The 19479-nt window shown below is 44.1% G+C and overlaps 1 protein-coding gene across 1 annotated transcript in view; it reads right to left on the bottom strand.

The window, feature by feature from the left end:
* Positions 1 to 3869: 3869 nt before the first annotated feature.
* PSTPIP1 (proline-serine-threonine phosphatase interacting protein 1) overlaps positions 3870 to 19479 on the bottom strand; it is a 52545-nt gene continuing 36935 nt past the window's right edge. Inside the window, exons 8-15 of the mRNA XM_035335870.1 lie at positions 19104 to 19149; positions 18143 to 18222; positions 15289 to 15387; positions 14469 to 14565; positions 11347 to 11431; positions 9709 to 9779; positions 6932 to 7029; positions 3870 to 5231 (exon numbers count right to left, since the gene is read on the bottom strand). Coding sequence (XP_035191761.1) covers positions 5100 to 5231; positions 6932 to 7029; positions 9709 to 9779; positions 11347 to 11431; positions 14469 to 14565; positions 15289 to 15387; positions 18143 to 18222; positions 19104 to 19149 — 708 coding nt within the window. The 3' untranslated portion in view covers positions 3870 to 5099. The remainder of the gene's footprint in view (positions 5232 to 6931; positions 7030 to 9708; positions 9780 to 11346; positions 11432 to 14468; positions 14566 to 15288; positions 15388 to 18142; positions 18223 to 19103; positions 19150 to 19479) is intronic.

The following is a 19479-nucleotide window of genomic DNA, read 5'->3' as shown; positions in this document are numbered from 1 at the left end:
TCAGGTGTCATCAGCCCTTCAACAGCTGGTAGAAAGACAGGATGAACATTGTACCACGTGCAGTGGCAAATGTGATGCAAGTATGATTATCTGGCCATTCCAGAAACAGATCCAGTTGGCACTGTGTGTGAGCCAGGAGTGCATAACTCTGAAGGTAACTGTGACCTTGAGCTTCTCTCATCCAAAATGTGAGTTGGCCACTGAAATCAGATAATCAGTCACAAGCAGTTTGACTAAAAGTACTTTTCTGTCCCCAGTGTTAGCTTTGTCTCTATCAAGGGGGCGTTTTCATTTTGTTATTAACCCAGTCATAAGCAGGACAGTAAATTCTGTTCCTCTTCCAAAATCTATTCCACATGAGTATCTTTTCCCCCACCATAAAAACCTACCAATCAGCCCCTGCAGACTCCTAGCAATTATTTACTTTCCAGAAGCCTGTCATGGCCTTTATCTCCTTCCTCAAAAAAAAAAAAAAAAAAAAAAGGCACAAAAGCCAACAGTATAAAAGCAGTGTTCTACAGGGTGCTTCCTAGTAACAAAAGAAATGGAGCAACTCCTCAGCCATCCTCTCTCCTTTAGTCCCCCCTATGGTGAGCATGCCCAACACCACAGCTGCACTACAGAAAACACCTGTGATGGGAACTCTAGTTAATTTAGGAGACTGGTGAGTGTTGCTGGTAGATAGCACGTTTTTAATTTTGTTTTCTAAGAGCCATCTGATTTACTTCTGAGGACTTGCTGCTCACTCCTGCCCATAACCCCATGCTAGTAAGGAGATGTGGATCTGAGGAGTGAAGGCCAAGCTCAGGGCACTTTCTCCTTGTTCACTAGCACTGAGTGTAGTTTGTGCTTGAGGTCACCTGAAATACTAGTAGGTATGTGGCTGGAGAGCAACAAAACAAGGGGAGAGCAGGTAGTTTTGAGCAGCAGAGGCTGCTTTTCAAGCCTTGGCAGTTTGTTCTATACTGTGCAGAGTTGTTGCCAGTCTACACCGGAGGTTAACAGCAATCTTTCAGTGCAGCAGGCTGTGTTTATGGACTACTGATGTACACTCTCCTGGGTTCTCTAAGTCACCTAGTACCCATAAAGCCAAGAGATTTCGTAGTGCCAGAGAAGCAAGCATATTCATTTACCCCCAGTGCTTAGGTTAGGTGTTACTAAATGTTCAATCAAGCTACAGCCAGATATCACCTGATGCCTGGCTTATAATGAATCTATTCTTGGCATCTGTGTGCTTCCACTTAGACTGCATTCAGTAGGGAGTGAGTAAGCTGCAATATGGAGTGTTCACCTAGAAAGCTACCTCTGGAGAGGAGCCTCAGACCTCAAATGCACCCTTTGAAGAAGCAGGACAAGAAGGAAGCCAAGGTAAGAGTTGCTACTGTTTATTTCTCAGGTATATGATCTGCCAATGCTTTAGCTGAAGTATGCTGGGATTATTCTTAATACAAAATTCAATCCAGGTTCCTCAAGGAGGTGACAAACACTCCAAAAACAGCTACTGTGTTCCTGGTGTTGCTGGCTGTTCTATCTAATGTAGAACGGGTTGGTTTTTGCTGAGTAGTTGCAAACAATGCTAGAAGTCATCTGTCTGTAGCGATGGACCTGCAAGCTAAGCAAGAGGTCCTTTCTTTGTGGTTAAGCCCTGACTGTGCTGGCTGTCCCAGAGCTGGGGCACAGCGCTACCTGTGTTTCCGGTCTGATGCTGCATTTTTGACCCAAATTTTACAACTGGCTTGTGAGCTATTAATGGTACATGCAGCAGCTAAAACCTGTTTTGTGCAGATGGGCCGCACGCTGCACTTACATGTATTTCATAATTGTGTATGGGTGTTGTTGGTTAAATATTTAAGCAGGTTTTCCTCTTTCTTAATAACAACATGGTAAAGAAGAATAGCATGTATATCCGAGTCTGGTTTAAGGGTGCTACTGGTCTGGGTGCCTACTTCCACGTTCAGCATTTTTGCTCCTGCTAAAAGAAAAATGAAACAGATTGCTCCTACACTTCTTTACAGCAGTCTTATGACTGTGTTGCTCAAATGCAAAATCCATTGAGGAGAGCAGCAGGTATGAACCTTAGTACCTTTCTTTTCTGTGGTGGTCCGTGTGGGTAATGACTCCAATCTTTCTTGTCCCTCTTAATGGAAAGAAGAAGCCTGCAAGTTTCTTATGGCCTAGTGAAATTTCTAGAGGTTACAAGTCTGAAATTGTTCAGCATAAAATATTTGTTGTTTTGCAAGGTGAAGCATACCCTGCAGTGCTGAGTCAAGCAAATTGCAAATTTGCTTGAATTAGTTTGACTCTATGTAAAGACTAGTCGTAGGCTGTAAAGGGGTAATTAGGCTCCCCCCTTGCAGAGCAGCTGGCAAAAGCATGTTTTCACTGGAAACAAGTTCTGGTGTGTAAACCCACCTAGAGCACAAGCAGCGTAAGTAAAGAGGTAGTCTGCTTATCACAAGCGTGCTAGGAATTAACTTGTCTAAGAGTTAACTGGATAGAGCTTTGTGTGCCATTGTTCCTCTGGCTACACATGTTGCTTGGTACATCCTTGCCAAAAATTGGTAGTCAGGGTGGAGGTAGAGGCTTATCAGAAGTGTTTATCAAAAAGATTTTCAACCAAAAATGTTGGATTTTAGTTTAAGAATGTCTGCCACTGGATAGGGTCCATTTTGGTTTCACCTGAAAACTAAATGAATGCATCAGTTTTGTTACTGAAGTGTTACCAAGTTGGAGAGGTGACTTTGTTATTAGGGCAGTAACCTACGTTTGACCTTCCTGCTTTTCCTCCTGCCTGGGGTGGATGGCACCCAAAGTGTGGGTGTACTAAGAGGGAGAGTTCTGTAAAAAGAACTACATTTCTTTTGATCTTTGTTCTGTCTCTGACAAGTGCTGACACACTGATGGGGCAAACTGCATAACTGGCTTGGTAACTACTTATCAGCCACATTCTTCAGCATAAAGCAGAGGAATTGAATTATGAGCAAACATTGCTGCAGCTTTTTCATTTCCTGAATAGTCTGGAATTAGCATGTGGGATCCAAATGCTGCAACAGCGGGTAAACCTTGAAATATCTATAGCCTCTTGCAGTTGCAACAGTATTAACTTGTCAGAAGAAAAGATAGGTAGAAATGAAATCAGTTCCTTGAATTAAATTGCAAAAATATGAACTGTTTTGATGGAGTAGAAACAGTAGTCGCTGTTCCAGTAGCTGCCTGTCAGCTGATGTAGACCATATGGGACGTGTAGGCAAAGATGGTTTGTAACGGGATTTCAGGGAAACCAGGAGTGGGTATTGCCATGTCTTGTGTGAGACTGTCTGGGCTCCAGAGAAATGAGGAGTCTCGGTAGAGTCTATGTCATACATAGTTAGAGGAGATGCATCTTAAAGATCTGAGGGATTTTATTCCTCTTTAATTAAGATCATCTGCCAAATAACTACCTATTTAAGTATCATTTTAGTTTTGTTTATTACCGTTGTCTTTGTGAAAGACTCAGTGCTCAAGAAGCAAATGTATTAAATCCCTCATACTTCAGGTGTCCTCTCACGCTGTATGTAAGGAACTGTTACAGTTGTCTGGCAGGAGCCATTTACAGTGCGGTGGCCTAGTTGAAGGCTATTGTGGACCATCTTTCTATCACTCTTCGATTCAGATGTGTTCACAGAAACTTGTCAGCCTGAATGAGCACTACTCTTCATATAATCTAGTGCCATAAATGTCAACCAAGTCCCTGCGGTACCTCTGAGCCTCTTCTAATGAGAGGTACTAAGAGCCCTTCAGCATTGATGCAGATGTGCTGCATAATAGCTTGGGGAAGTGTGGGAAGGACAAGTGTGCTATGCAAAGGACTGCAGGAAAATAAAGAGAAAGGGGCTGCAGCAAGTTTTATTTGACTTCTGAATCAAGAAATTATAAGGTAATGCAAGTGCTTCTGACCCTCACTGTATTTCATTTAAGACATAATTTATTTGAACGCTGTGGCTTTTCCTCCTGTCTATATTCCTGTTTCTGTTGTCTTAGCTAACAGTTCCTCCCTGCTCCATGCCTTTTTGAGTAGCGATTTAACCCATTTTCCTTGACTTAGTTCAATTTTAAGATCTGAAACCTTTACAAACAAGGTCATTCTGGCCCCAGAATTAACACTTTCAGTTTCAGATTAAATCGCTTATATATATATAGAAATGCTGAAGGAGGAGGAGTGATAGAAAGTATTTAATGATCTCATGATAAGTGCAGTGGCGGCTGGAAACATTTCTAAATACTAGACTAGAAAGACTGATAGAGCAGTCATCTGTGAAGTACAATGAACCTGCACAGGGCAGCTGCTCTAAAGAGGGTTTGTTGTAGAGCAAACACATTACAAGGAACTGCAAAGGAACCAGGACAGGTCTGTGCCAGCTCTCCCAGAGGTGCAGAGGCTGTAGATAGTCAGAGACTGAAAAAGTTGTGGCCAGAGGAGGAGAAGGAAAGGATTGGCCAAGTGAACAGCGAAGTTGGAAGGACAATGCTTGACACTTCTTTGCCATGCATAAAGGAGAGAGATCAGGGCAGTGCAACACTTCTGGAAGGCTGCTTTTTTTTTTTTTTTTTTTTTTTTCTCCCCTCTGCCTTTAAACATGAAAAATCCCAGCAAGCTGTCAGAGAAACTATCCAACCAAGACAAAAGCAGAACTTGGGCTCCTCATCTGTCCTTATTTTGCTGTCCCAGAGTCCAGAGCAGAGCCATGGTTACTTCTTTGCTCTTTTTCCTTTAGTGTAGTTAAGTTCTAGGCAGGATTTTTCTCCCAGACTTACCAAGACTTGTAACACTGATGGCAGCACAGTGTGCAGATAGTGGGAAGGACCTCTGTAAGAAACCTGAGTCCTCGTCTCACTGAGGTGGGGCCAGTTTTTGCAGACAATGTAGGCCAGAAGGTGCCAGGGGTAGAGAGAGTCAGGATAGGAAGGAAGAGGAAAGCATGGTCAGTTGGTTATCTCCTGACTGGTAACTGTAGAGGACGGTATTATGGGTTGCCCTTGGTCAGCTGCAGCAGCCCTGCATGCTCTTTGTTTTCAGTAGTAGAATATTTTCAAAGTCTGAGGGTTGCGACTACTCTTCATCAAATCCTTTCGAGATAGGACCCTGGCACAAAGCCTCGCTGCCCGTTCCTTTCAGCTGTCCACCAGCCATCCTCGTTTTCTTCAATGACAGCTACAATGTCTCCTTCGTTGATGTCCAGTTCATCCATGTTCTGAGAGGAGACAGGGAAAGGAAACGTGGTTAGCCTGAGAGTGCAGGGGGACTTGAGCATGTATCTGGTGGGGTTTTGACCCTGCCTTTCTTTGAGAGTCTGTCAGCGTCAATTTGGTTGGGAATAAACTCGAAATACCAGACAGTGAAGGATTAAGCAATTACTGAGCTGGCTATTTCCTTAAGACCCTCAGAAATTTCCCTAGCCTCCCTGTTGTCACCTCCTGAGCAGCCTGACTGGTGCATCCTGGCAGAAGGCTGGAAGGGGTTAATGCGGCTGTCCTAACCCAGCCAGCCGTGACCTTCCCTCAGTCTGCAGGGGTAGCTCGATTGAACAGTGCGAGGCTTAATTCCCAGGGGAGATAAAAAGAGTATCTGTACTAATCCAGGCCTTAAATAGGTCTTTCAGTTCCCTTAATGCAGAACAGTGGTGACCAGTGGAGGAGCCTTTAAGCTGACAGGTAATCAAGCTGTGAAAGTCCCATTAGGGAAGGCTAATGGTTTAGCAAGAATCCGTGTGAATAAAAAACCATTTATAACCAATCCTGAGGAAAATGCAGAAAGAATCTCAGGTTTCATTTTTGTGGACATAGAGCTATCTCTGGATGTGAATGAAATCATGAAAAGCACAGGGTGGAAAAGGGAGGCAGATTATCCCCTGTGTCCCGTGTGCAGTAGGTTTTATTTGCACCATCCTTTGAAACGTGGCTGCTGGCAGAAGTAAGGGATCAGACAGGATGCATCAAGGGCCTGACCAGTCTGACTGTCTGGGTCCTTCAGTGCTCAGATTTTAGTGGAGGTGAGGGTTTTGTGTCCTTTCTGGTGTTTTAGAAGGTAACTTATACAATAAGAATAATGTTGTTACCTCTCCTTCAGACAGCTTGAAATGTAAACGTGAGAAGTGTGTATTTTTCTGTTTGATACTTGATGCAGTGGTTTGCCCACTAGTATTATGATTTTTACTAATGGTGTTATGCCTAGAGAGGTCTGAGACCAGCGAGAGCTCAATATGCAGGCTAAGGATGCAGGTTGCTCTTTGTAGTTGTCTTTTGGTGCGTAGACATAGAACCAGTGCACTGTGATTCTGCTGCTTGCACCACTGGAGTACAGGGACACGCTATAGTTTATGGGGATTCAGTCCTCTCCAGCATGGAAGGAGACCTCAGTTAAAGCCCAGCGTGTTAAACTGGAGCAGGAATCTCCAGATAATAAGTGAGATCACATGGAGAAGTGTTCTGAAATAAGCCTCTGTCACACGTTCTCACTTCTGCTATAAAGCCACAACAGAGTTTATGTGAGGGATCTGTAGCCACTTTCCCTAGGAGAACATTTCACAGCAAATATACGTTTGAAGTAGCCATCAGCACCTGAAAATTAAAGTTTTCCTTGTCTCTTCAATTCCCTGTATCTCTAAAATGAGAGTGCAACAGCACAACAGTGATTTAGGCAATGGTAAAGCATGTTAATATGTAATCACTTGCAAAAAATATTATTAGTTATCTTGAGAGAGCATAGCCCAGTGATTTGTGGCAGCAATTGGCCTTCAGCCAGTTACCTTCACCAACAAGTCTCTGTGTCCCTGTCTGTAAAGTGGAGTTAACACCTCCTTCACAGAATTAACTCTTCCAAGGCGTTTGGATCAATGTCAGCTGTTTTAAATCTGGCACTGTATGAAATATTTAGTTGGAAGCCTTTGCTCACCTGGGCTGTGTAGTCATAAAGTACTCTGTAGTCCTGTGACGATGTGATTCTTGCTTGTTCATTTACAAAAATGGATGCGTAGACCCCATCAGCTTTCTCTGTTGGGGGGGGGAATAAAAAGGAAAGAAAACAAATAAATGGTTCAGTTGCTTAGAAATGCATGGGATCATATGCAAGAGTTCCCAAATACAAGGGTCTCTGTTCTCTGCCTGGAGGTGTACATGTACAGAAAAGCTGCCATGAAGTGTAGGTAAAATCCTGCACAAAAACTGTCCCCCATTGACTGGATGACAATGCACACATTCAGCTTTGTGGGAGGCCAGAAGATAGCTTTAGCTTCATCCAGGTTGGGAAAAATGTTTACCCTGCTAAAGCACAATCGCAGTAATCCCAAAGGGAAGCACTGTGATTAAACAGGTTTAAAATGTTGCTACCAGAGGTGTAAAATTCTAGCACACAGGGCTTTTATTTTTCCTTTGAGATGGGTCATCAGATGTTTTCCACTAGTTTACAGAATTTCCAGGTAGCTGTTTGTCACTGACATTTTTTTTGGAAGATGTTGTTTTAACCCAGCTTGTCATAATTGGGGAAAACGCCTGTTATTCTGGAAGAGGCAGAGGTGGCCCTTTTGAAAAGCACCTCCTGGGTCTCTTCTGCCATTTTAGTGCTATTGCTGGGACCACAGCAGCAAAATGGAACCACCAAAGCCTTGCTAGCATTGATGCTGTTGTGCTAACGCAACGATACCCACTGAGGCTGTGCTCTAGTGTACTCTGCATCCCCTGGACAGCAAGAGTGCAACTGTAAGCTTAGACCTGGCTGAAGGACTGCTCTGAAAATGGCTTTGAGGGTGCAGGACTGAGCGTGAGAGTTGGGTCACCAGGTGAAAAGCCCCCGTAGAAGCACTGGACACACAGTGCCAGCAGGATACTGCAGGACTTAAAGAGGGACTCGGGGTGTGCCTAACTCCTTGAAGAGTCCTAAATACACATCTCTGCTTGAAAGCAACGTAACAATATGGTCAAAACCAAGTGAGAAACACCATGATGCTTCTGTTTGCACGTAGTCACAATCAAGGATGTTGACTTAGTGCTGGGAAGGGGAGAGAGACGTTTCTTCCCAGCATCTACCTGGGAACCTTCTCCTGCCATGGAGGTGAGCAGAGGTCCCCCTACATGCAACTCCTCTGGGTGTGCAGGATGACAGTGCTCTGGCAGCACATGGGGCAGCTGGGTGCCTGGCCCTTCCCACAGCAAATGCTTGGTGTAGTTATCCTGCTCTCAGGAGCACCATCAGTTCTCTGACTTTTGAGATTATGAAACATAAGCCATGGAGCAGGCAGAAGAGCTAAATGCAGATGCCATTTGCCATTTTTGAGGCCCTTGTCCAGCAAACAGTGTCCCTTCCCATCCCTAGCCTAAGGAAATTCAGAAGGAATGACTATCCTCAGCTGTGTCAACACTGTCTGCTCCAATTCTTCAGTGCTCCAAATGGGTCTGAGCTGCTGGAATGTACTGGGGTTCCTTCCCCCTCAGCTGTGCCAAAGCTTGCCTTTGCTTTGAGAAGGACTGCATGATGAGGAGAAGAACAGTCAGGGACTGAGCAGTTCTAACCTTCAGGGCCCAGCTAGAGGTGAAGGGGAAGGCAGGCTCTAACTGCATGCTCACAGCCTGGTATGTCAGCCCAGGTGGAAAAGCCATCTTACCAAAGTCAGGGGGTTCCCAAAGTGTGACAACTAGAGCATGCTACGTGTGCAGCAAGGTCTGCTTGGGCTCCACGTAACATCTGAATGACAGATGGGCAACCAGCAGAGCTTTTTATGCACTTATAAGGAGATTATTTTACCAGGCCTGAGCACGAGGTGCTGCCACAGATGCTGACTGTTCACTTGGATAAAGTCGAGAGCTACTGTTAAATCCAGCACATGATGTAGCACTGCTGTTTATTTCTTGGTAACGTCTTCCTTCTGCAGTTGTTACACAGCTCTGCGAGGGGCTGAGTGCCTCCAGGTTGTATCTGTGTGGATGCTGCTGCATGCTGAGGAAGGCGGCTGGTGCCTGGCAGGTGCAGCTGGTGCTGGGTAGTGCCGGAGGGTCTCCCCTGCCCGAGACCAAACGCAACAAATGAGAGAGTCTGGGCTCCCTTACTGGGTGCCCAAGCAGGCAAGGCAGGCCTCGCAAAGGAAATTGGTCTGGGTAGGTTTCAAAGCTGTTTTAAAGCAACTTTTTTTGTTCCCTTCAGGCAGGAATCACAGTTAAAATGTTTGTTTTAAATCAAGTCAGTAACAATGTTATAAGCTGTTCCTTTCTGCATGGTCCAAATACTATGTTTTAAATATCCTCGGGTAAATAAATGCCTGCCTGCAAAGATTGTGATAAGACAATCTAACTGTGAAATGAGATGAATATTTGCATTCGTAAGGCATGAAGCTGGTTGTTTAAAAAACTTTAGGGATCCCCTTGTGCTTTTTAGAGGTAGTATATTCAAGCTTAGAGAACACTATTTTCTTAGTTGGACTGTGTTGGTCTGAGTGTACAGTTCACTCTTACTCAGAGCTTTTGAAGATCTTGTGACCCTAAGAACACATGCCTGATTTGGCACTTTAAACTAGGAAAGCTGCCCAGCTCAAATCTGAACTAAATCCGTTTCCAGGCTACTCTTTCTCTTGTCTACCAACATGTGAACATGTGCTGCACCATTTCTGTTCCATATCAAAGTTTGATTTAGCGAAGTGATCTTAAACACAGCTGGTAAATGTACTTCCTGGGGAGGCATACCAAGAGGAGGGGCTGAAGGAGTGATGCTTTCAGCATTGTTCTTGCTGCTTCCGTGCAGTAGTCCAGAGAATCTGCAGAGCCAAGAGAAGACAATGACAAAATGAGCGAGCAGGACTGGGTAGGATTGTTTCTTACATTTTGCAAGTCTTGGCTGTCTGACTTGACCTTCCCTCCATCTGCCGTGGCGCTGGGTGGATGTCACCTCTTCCTGTGGTGAGCTACTTTCATTTGTGCTGTAGATATACTTATCTGCAGCTAAAAATATACTTTAACAAAATTCATAAAAAATACTGAACCTGTTGAACTGCCAGCCATCATTAAATGGTGCACAAAATGCATCATGCGTTATTTTGTTGTGGATCCAAAGGCTCATGAGGCAAAACTCCAACTGCCTCGCTATCAATATGAAAATTTCAGTTGTTTACAAGAAATTACCGTTCATTTGCAGACAGAAAAATAAAACAATTTAAAACACAAGGCTTGTATAACAGGCCTTTCTAGAAATTGCAAGATTAAGTGATTTTTTTTTTTATTTTTTATTTTTATTTATTTTTTTTTACAATATCACAGCTGGATACTGGGCAGCTACAGGAGGAAAATTGAGAATATGGTTTAGGATTCTCAAGCACAGATAGCAATAGCATTGAGTACTCAAGATGTATACAAAGGATTTTTCACCCGGTGAGTGGTCAATATTTGAGGATAATGGACATCTAAACTCAACAGCTTCTGAAAAACTGAAATTGCGTACCTCTAGGCTGTTTGCCCATGCAGAGCATGGTTGTATTCTAAATGGCCATACAATTGTCTTCTGTAATTACCTAGGATGCAGCATTGGAATTGATTATTATAGAAAACCTTGTTCCAACTGAAAACCATAATGTTACGTATAAACCTTATCAGCCCTCTCACATCCTGGACCATGGTTTAAATGGGAGAACACAGCCTGCTCCTTGTCTTTGCCATGTAATAAGGCTTGTCAAAATACAAAGCTCCTCTGCTTTAAATATGATGCCATTCCCACCTTAAATTAGCCATTTTAGCATAAAATATTTAAACCAATAGCTCTATCATGCTCTTGTGCTGATATAACTGCATTGATGTCACAGCATTTACCAGCAAAAAATGGATAAGAAAAAACAAAAATAGCCTGCCTAATCATCACAGTCATTCCACTAAGTATTTCTTGCTTTGGTCCAGATGCAGAGAGCAGTTCTTTGTTCTGCTCAGCGGGGGGGGGGGGGGGTGCAATCCAGTAAGCCAGGAGGTATTGCTGAGAAAGACAGCCCTCCCCAGCCTGCGCTCCCGGCAAGAGTTGTGTTTGCACAAAGCGTTTTTGTTGTTGTGTGCCATCACTCACTGGGAAAGAGGAAATAAGTGAATGCTCTCCAGTGCTGGACAGCTAATTGTTTTAGGAACATGTCCTCTTGTCTCCCTTCTCACTAGGCCAGAGTAAAATTATTCTGGCACCAGTTGTAATAGGTTTACCTCTTCTGTTGAGTTATGTTTATTGATATGTGGCTGCCTCTTGCCACAATGAAGGAGATAATAACTTCTCGGGGCCTGTTTCCTGTCCACACACACTGCTGTGTTTCAATGGAGAAATGCCAGTTATGAGAACAGAAATGTACCGCTCACCTCTTCATCATCCCACACGTCTGGGTTGGGCTGCTGTTACCTCTGTTTGGTTCTCTGCTGTAGTAGTTCTCGTATCCTATTGCACCTGCAAAAGGGCAACAGAAAGGAGGTGTTCAATCAGACAAAACCTATTTCACCCTACCAGCGTGCAGCAGACAGTGCAGCAGTTCAGGGGCCGTTGGAACAAAATGCAACACGACATCCATCTGCACTCGCCTGTCTCGTGTTTGGAGCAGCTCAGAGGGACTTGGGGCTTGACAAAAGCCATTCAAGTGATTGTATGCAGAAATGTCCTTGCTAAAAATCCAGGATCAAGTCAAGGTCCTGAATAACCATTCCGACAGTGGTGGCTAACCCTAATTTGAACAGTTTACTCCATGACTGTTTCCTCTGTTTTCTTAAAAGCCAAAGCTTTAAGGGAAGAGAGCACGGTTATTGTGAGCCTGATACAATTGGCTACAGTGGTTTTTGTTTCTTTCTTCCTTAATGTATTGAGTTGGGAGTTTCTGTTGAAGCTGGGGAAATTTTGAATGTTTTTTCCAGCAGCAATAATGAGCAATTTCCTGGTCTGTGCTTGTACCTGAGTGTCTTCCTACCTTTCATATCTCCCCCTCTACCTCCTGAGAGCTGATTTGCTGTTTACCCAGAGATGTTTTTTTTTTTTTTTTCCCTCTCTCCAACACAGTTATGTTACCCTTCCTTCACTCTCCCCTATGGTGTTGTTAAGGGTGCAATTGAGACCATTTACAAGTCTAGCTTCAAAGATGAAATAGTTACAGATTTATTTTTCATCTCATAGCCGGCAGTGCAGTTGCTTAGAGCTGGTGGCCAGACACCCTTTCTGCCTTCTCAGTGTTACAGCCAAATAAATATGAGTCAAATCTGATTCAGAAGGCCTGATATCATATTAACTCACTTCTGACACTAGTTAATTAAGAAAAACATTGAGCTAGGACTTGTTGGATCAGCCAAGGCCATAAGCAGAGCAGGCACGTGCAGCTAGCGAGTGTGAAGAATCCCTACAAGTGAGACTCAGAATGTAAGGAGTTTTCTGACCATTTTAAGGTTCTGTCTCTTAACCTTCTGGACTGTCACCTGCTATTGTTTCTAGCCTGTGACGTGTGTTAAGATTAGGTGGAAGAGGGGAGAGAGCAGTAGGATCAAGGAACCAAGAGGTCTACCCCTACACAATGCAAAACCCTATGTGAGTTTTCCCCCTGCGTTTTGCAAATAATATATAGATCAACAGCTCACCATGTGCTACAGAGCAGAGCCGTTAGCCAGAGCTGTGGAGATACCAGGATGTTACTTCAGAACATGTCACCTTCTAGAAGGTGGCAAAAAAATAAAAGCAGGAATCACTTGTTTCTTTGCCTTTCATTAAGCTCTGAAGGCTTGTTCCCTCCTATTTCCTATTAGAAATGAGTCTTGACATAGCCAAGAACTGTTTGCAGAAAATTGCCTAGGTGACTAGAGAATGAGAAATCTCACACAGGAGGAAAAAAACTAGCTGAGAATTACAAATCTTTTTTTGTACAGGGGTTGCTTTACACCATTGCAAAGCGCAGTTCTCGCTTCTGCCGGTGAAAATGTAGCTGTTCCTAGGGGAAAGCTCCTGTAGCAGTCAAATTTAAATCCCCTATCACATAGCAGTAAAATGGCATCCAGTGCACCAGCATCTATATTATTAGTTTAAAACAAACAAACAAACAAGCTTCCTAATTCTTAATTTTCATGGGTATGATGACAGAAATGCTGAGTGAAAACCAGGCCTTAGATAGCTCGGTGCTGGATGAGCAACAGCACCCAGCTCTGCTGAAGAAGTTGCTAGGGTGTCATTGCTGCCAGCTCTGAGCTCTGTGATGGAATCCAAGGGCTCTGAGCTGTTCCCACACAAGATAATTACCCCACGGGACAGTGTTGGTACTACTGATGTTTGTACCTCTACAATCCCTAGCATGGGAAGCTTTTATCAGTATAAAATGTTCTTAGGCCAGTATAGCTTATTCCCTGTTCTGAAGGGAAATGAGCTCTGTTGAGACTCCCAAGTCGACACTAAGGGGGGTTTCTCTTTGACACCTCAGTGCAGTGTTACAGCAGATAGTGGAAGTGAAACGGTGTCTGTACACCGACTAAAAAATAAGTGAGTAGAGGAGGTCTTTTCAGAATAGATAGGTATAGTCAGCTAATGAGGTGATGAAATGGGGATTTTCTGTCCTTTTACAAAGGCTGTGAATCCTTGTTCACTGCAGCAGCTGCAGGGAAGTGCAGGCTTTCACTCAGTCTGTAAATATCTGATATTGCTTGTTGAAGTAAGGTGTGGCTTGCATTTGTACACATGAAATGTTAGGTGGCTCATTTCAGTTGGCGTGTTGGGAGAACTACTACCCAGGAGCAGCATGTTTTCATTTCACAACTGCTGTTCTTCCTGTCCCACTCTCTGTTTCTGCCCCAGAGGCTTTGGTCACTGAAGTTGATGAAGAGGCTTCTTTGGCTTGAATGGACAGCCTGTGAACTTCACGTCGCTTCTGCATGCTGCAAGGGTTTCCCCCTTCTAGGGTCTTGCCCCTATACAAACAACTTCTTGAGGGGATGAAGGAGGTTATTCCCCACCAGGCAGGTGGAACAAAATGGAATACCAAGCCCCAAGCCTGGCTTTCTCTGTGCTACAAATAAAGAGGCGCTATCTCTGTCAAGGGGACGCCAGAGTGCAGTTAAATGATAATTTGGCTCTGACTTGTCACCACTGCAGGAAACTGAGGATGCCATTTTGCAAGGCAGTTTGCCACCTCCTTGGTGGTGCGAGTTCAGCTGTGCCGTGAAATAAGCATCACTGAAAAAACAAAACCCAACCTCTTTCTTATTTTTTGGGAGGGGATGGGGGGAGGGAGGTGGAGGTTTATTTTTAATGTGGATCATTGAGCTATCCCACTTACACCACTGCACAGCAAGCGGTGACAGCACAGTGAGGGGGAAGTGAGCCACAGTGGGTGGGAATGAATAGCCAGAGCGGAGAGCGAGCAGGCTCCTTCAGCTGCCTTCGCCTCCAGTGGAGAGTGCTGCACAGCCGCAGCCCGAAGCTAGTGGATGATTCATCTGACGAGACCGATCGGAATAATTACCTGGAGGTTGTGTTCCTGTCATTTTGCTCTTAATGAAGTAGTCTATGTCTGACTCTACGATGCAGTTCTCCAAGCTTACCCGAACCTCTTCATACAGCTACAAAACAGAAGTCAGGAATTTAATTTTAAACATTTCATGTTGAATTAGCAATTAATGTTCTTCTAATAGTTTTCCCCTTAAAAGAAACTATTCTTGGTACATGTCTGATCTGGATGATTCTTTGGTCTGTCCCCGGTACAGCCATTTTTGTAAACACAGTTGTTGATTTGTGTTCTGAATATCCTTCTACGAGAGGAAGACAAATTAATCACAGGAACCAACCATTGAGAGTTAAAACTCAGACCTACTCGAGTGAGGAACATGACCCACACTTTGTAGGATGTGAGTCACAAGCCTCCAACTGGATAGAAAGTTTGAGGGGAAAAAGCAAAGCACCAACACAGTGATGTATCCTTTGTCTGCCCATTCTGAGCCCATGACTGGATGCCTTTCTGAAAGGTGTGCCTGAGCCCAAATATACTCAGCCGAGCAGTCTGGTATTTGGAGGCATTCCCCAGCAAACTGAGGGGAGGAGGCACGGTGTCAGCACGTGTGCCACAGGCTGCCTAAATCCAGGCATGTATCTGTTTTGCATCTGGGCAAAAGGGAATGAGCTTGATTGAGAAAAGCTCCCCTCTCACCGCCAGAACGTGCCAGAACAGCACAACAGCCACTTTGCTGAAGACAACACGTGCAGATAATGCCAGGCTAGAGCTGTGCTGCTAAGGGACTCTAGCCCTTCTTCCTCCGCACGTGAAGCTCCTTGGCAAGTGCCCCTACCTCATCATCCTTCACGCACTGCATAGAGAGCTGGTTGCAGTGAACCCACAGCGAGTTCCGGAGGATGGTGATGCGGTCGCACTCCTGGAGCTGGAAGACCTGCAGCCCAAGAGACATGAGGTAGTGTCACAGCAGTCGTTTATTTGTGTTGCAGTGACAGGGCTGGGCTCCTCTGTGCCCAGCTGGTAAATCTGCAAACCACTCTGAACGCTCTTGCACAGAGGACATCTCTTCATCTACTGGAGAAACTACATCTACTTGCTTGCACCAAATTAAAGTTATGTTTTACAGACAAAAAGAAAGGGGAAAGGAATGCTGAGTGCTGCCGAGGAGTTCAGGGTCCTGTCTGCACATTGCACTGAACTGTTGATGCGAAACAGATCAGTACTGTCATGAAAGGGTTGCGTATATGTTAGAGGTAGAGCCAAAAACACCTAGCTCTGCTCTCTAAAAAGCCCTTCCAAACTTCTTTTTTGGATCTATTTGAGGCTCTCTGGGGTTGCCTTTGCAAATTTCTAAGGTTATATTCATGGTAAAGAGAAGGCATTTTCCATTTTTCTCTCTCCCTCATCTGTGTGATTCTTCTCATATTGTACAGCTGACAAGATTTGGGGAGAGTGAAAGGGAAAAAAGAGGAAAAAAGTGAATGGAGATGGGGAAGAGGCAGATGAACTTTCTCTAAAAACTTAAAATATTTTTTTTAAAAAAAAGATGTCTAAGTTATACCGTTATAAGTAGAACATCAATTTTTGGTTTTCTATGAGGTGTGAAAAGCTCAGATGCTTCCAGCCATCTGTTCCCCTTTCCATTTGCTAGTAATTATGTCCAGAACACCATAAATGTATACAATGTTCAGCAGAACATTCCGTTGGGTGAGCTGCCTGCCTTTGAATATCTTACCAGTTATAAAAAAAAAAAAAAAAAGAGGAGTCACAGGCAAGGGAGACTCAGCTGGTGCTGGGACCAGTTTCTGAGAAATGCAGCTCAGCAAAAAGAATAGCAGTGACTTGGGGTTGTCAAGCCCTTTGCAAATTAGGGCATTGTATTAGACGTATCCTTTGTGCCCTGCCAGCTGTTGTGACCCACTGCTGCTGGACCAGGGCTTCTCATGCCAGGGAAGATGGCACGGCCCCGAGATAAAGGTTGTCCCCGTGCTTCCACTTGGTAGGCAGGCTTTTAGGCTGCAGATGCCCAGTGCTTAGCTACAGACCTCAGCAACCTGAGTGCTTCCAGATTCCTCCCTGCTGTGCAGCCAGAAGTTTGGGATCTTCAGCTGTTTTTTTTGTACTCATTAGTACCTCAGTAGGTCTCAAGAAATCTGCCGGTTCTACCTCCAAGCACTTTTTTAAGAAGGGATTCAAAATGCCATTCCTTCATGACTGGCTGTTTGAACTAGGCGGTGGGCAGGCCACAAGCCCTGTGCTATCAAAACTTTGGCCATGTGGGAGAAATAAAGTGTTCCAGGTTGTGGAATGTTTTGCTTGTTTGTTGGCTTTTTGAGAAGGGGAGAATGTGCATCTTGGGAAAAGTAAGGCTTGGCAGAATTTCCAGGGAAAGCCTGCTGTGCCAGCCATGGGACTTTCTAGTGCTCCCAGACAGGTAATATTCAAGGGGAAACGGAGAACAGGAAAGCTATTCTCCTGGCATTTTATTTTATGTGAGAATAAAGTCTGAAACAAGTAAACATAGCAAAACCATAGTTCAGCAAGTGGACGAATGAATTTGAAGGATCATTATGACCAAATGTGTGGCTGATTTGGATGTCAACCAGTTCCTATAAACTGTTGTGCAAAACTTACTAACCAAGTACAAATCTGTATGTCCATCCTCAGCACACTGGAAATTCTCCCCCAGCCATCACCTTTCAGTTGGAAGATTACTCCAAAATTTTACTTTTAATCTCCATTGGACTTGGTATATATTTAAAAAAAAAAAGGGGGAGTGGAAAAACAAACTCTCGCTCTGTCCTGCCAGCGGGCAGGCTGAGGGTGCAGCAGGAGCTGGGAGGGGACAGACCCAGGACAGCTGACCCAAACTGGTCAAAGGGGTATTCCATACCATCTGACGTCATGCTGAACAATACATAGGGGTGGCTAGCCGGGGTGCTCAGGGATAGGCTGGGCATTGGTCAGCGGGTGGTGAACAATTGCATTGTGCATCACTTGTTTCGTATACGATAGTAGTAGTAATGCTATTATCATTTTTGTTATTATTTTTCTGTCCTAATAAGCTGTCTCTATCTCAGCCCACAGGCTTCATTTTCCTGATTCTCTCCCCCATCCCAGAGAGGGAGGAGGGAGGGTGAGCGAACGGCTGTGTGGTGCTGAGCTGCCAGCTGGGTTAAATCACAACATGGATTAATGTAATTCTTTTTGTCTCCATTTTGGAATGTATCTTTTAAACTAAAACTGAATTTTCATATATTCCTGTTCATCTTCTACTGAAATTATGTTCTGTCACAAAGCAGTTATTCGAGAAAGTCTTATCTTGGCTGTGATAGAGAACCATCCTTAAAGTTAGTGGGTTCTGAAGTAATGCTGTAGTTGAAAACAGGCAAGAAAAGCTTGCAACTGGGTTGTGCCAGTTCAAATGTTGCTCCTCTGCGGTTATTTCCCTCCTGTATATTTGCTTACATATGCTGAACAAGCAAAGAGCATGTAAGCAAGTGAGACAGCCAGCAACTAAATCTACTTTAGATTTTGCAGCATTCTTGCAAAGACATCTCTTACGCTGAGACTTGGTGTATAGCAAGCCACAAAACCCTTAGGACAATATCTCAAGTCTTAGACTGATAACTGTAACTAGGATAAAATAAAGAGCACACAAATATATGGCTGCAAAAGTCAATGTTTACCTCGCAGGTTTTGATATGTTCCTGCTCCCACTCTGTCCTGACCTTATCCAGCTGTTCAATGTTCTGTTTGTACACGTTCTCTGTAAACACAGACACACATAATAGAAACCCAACAGTTAGGGGAAAGAAAAATGATACCATCTTTCTCCTTTTCCTCCCATTAGGATTTTGCTGTGGCTTTTGCCGTGTTTACTTTGTCAAACCACAGCCTTAAAGTATATCATACTTTATCAAGAATATATCAAGAATATGTGAGCTTAAAACTGGTGGGCAGAAAGGATATAAATATATATATATTTTTTCTTTGCAACTTTATGCTAGACTAAGGACTCTGTGCATGGTTTGCAGATCATCTGTAAAGTTTACAGCGGGGACGATGCAAATAAGAGATCAAGAAGCTGGGCCATACCTAGGCACTGACCGCCCTTAGGCTCTTTCCCTGCTGGGCAGGTCAGGTAGAGCCTGTGAGTTAGTGCAAGCTTCTACACGAGCTGTGAGCGACAAGTCTGATCTCATGAACCAGCTCAGGTGTTGCTGGCCACGTCCTTTTGGACATGTACTGTGTTTCTGGCTGAAGAATGTAGTCATGCTACCGTGCTCGTGTACAGGGAACCTGGGGCCTCTGTATCTGTTTTGGGTTGGTTTGGGGAAATTTGAGTGTCATTGTGCTTTCAAACTTGCTCAAAGAAGAGCTTTTCTTTCCTGGGTGAAGTCGTTACAGAAGGTCTTCTACAAAACCTTTAATAACAGAATGAGATTTGCACGTCCACAAGTGAAAGTAAATGTCTCTCAGGTTTGCTGTTGTTTAGAGGCTTCCCCATTAGCCTTTGGATAGGTGACTTAAGAAACCTGACTTCAAACAGGGCTAGCTTGGGTGATCCAGGTGGTGCTATGTCAAAATCAGTGTGCTGGTAGATTTTTGCTGAGAAAAAGCTTAGTTCTGTGGCAAATAGAGTATTACCTGCTTCATTCGCTGCATCTCTGCATTGCTTGGCTTTGTTCTGACTCTGAAACAGGAAAAGAAAGAAACACCCCAAATTAATTGCTGTGGTTTTTTGCTCCTAGCCCAATGTTCTTCTGCCTCCTCCCTTTCCCCTCATAAGGTAAATCTCAAAGTACAAATACTTCTTGGCTGTTCTGCCTTCAGGATCGCAGAATCATTTAAGTTGGAAAAGACCTTAAAGATCATCAAGTCCAACCACCCGTTCTGTTGAATGTGGATTATGCAGAAGAAGGGACCAGAATTTCCAAGACGTAGTTGTAAGTTGACAGGCTTCAGGGGAAAACTGGCAACTTATACCAGTCCGTTCAGGGATGCCTGCTTTAGGAGCTTAGTG

This window comes from Oxyura jamaicensis, chromosome 10 (assembly GCF_011077185.1).
Source record: "Oxyura jamaicensis isolate SHBP4307 breed ruddy duck chromosome 10, BPBGC_Ojam_1.0, whole genome shotgun sequence".
Classification (NCBI taxonomy): domain Eukaryota; kingdom Metazoa; phylum Chordata; class Aves; order Anseriformes; family Anatidae; genus Oxyura; species Oxyura jamaicensis.
The sequence above is the reverse complement of the archived record's forward strand: the minus strand, read 5'-3'. Positions and strand labels throughout refer to the sequence as shown.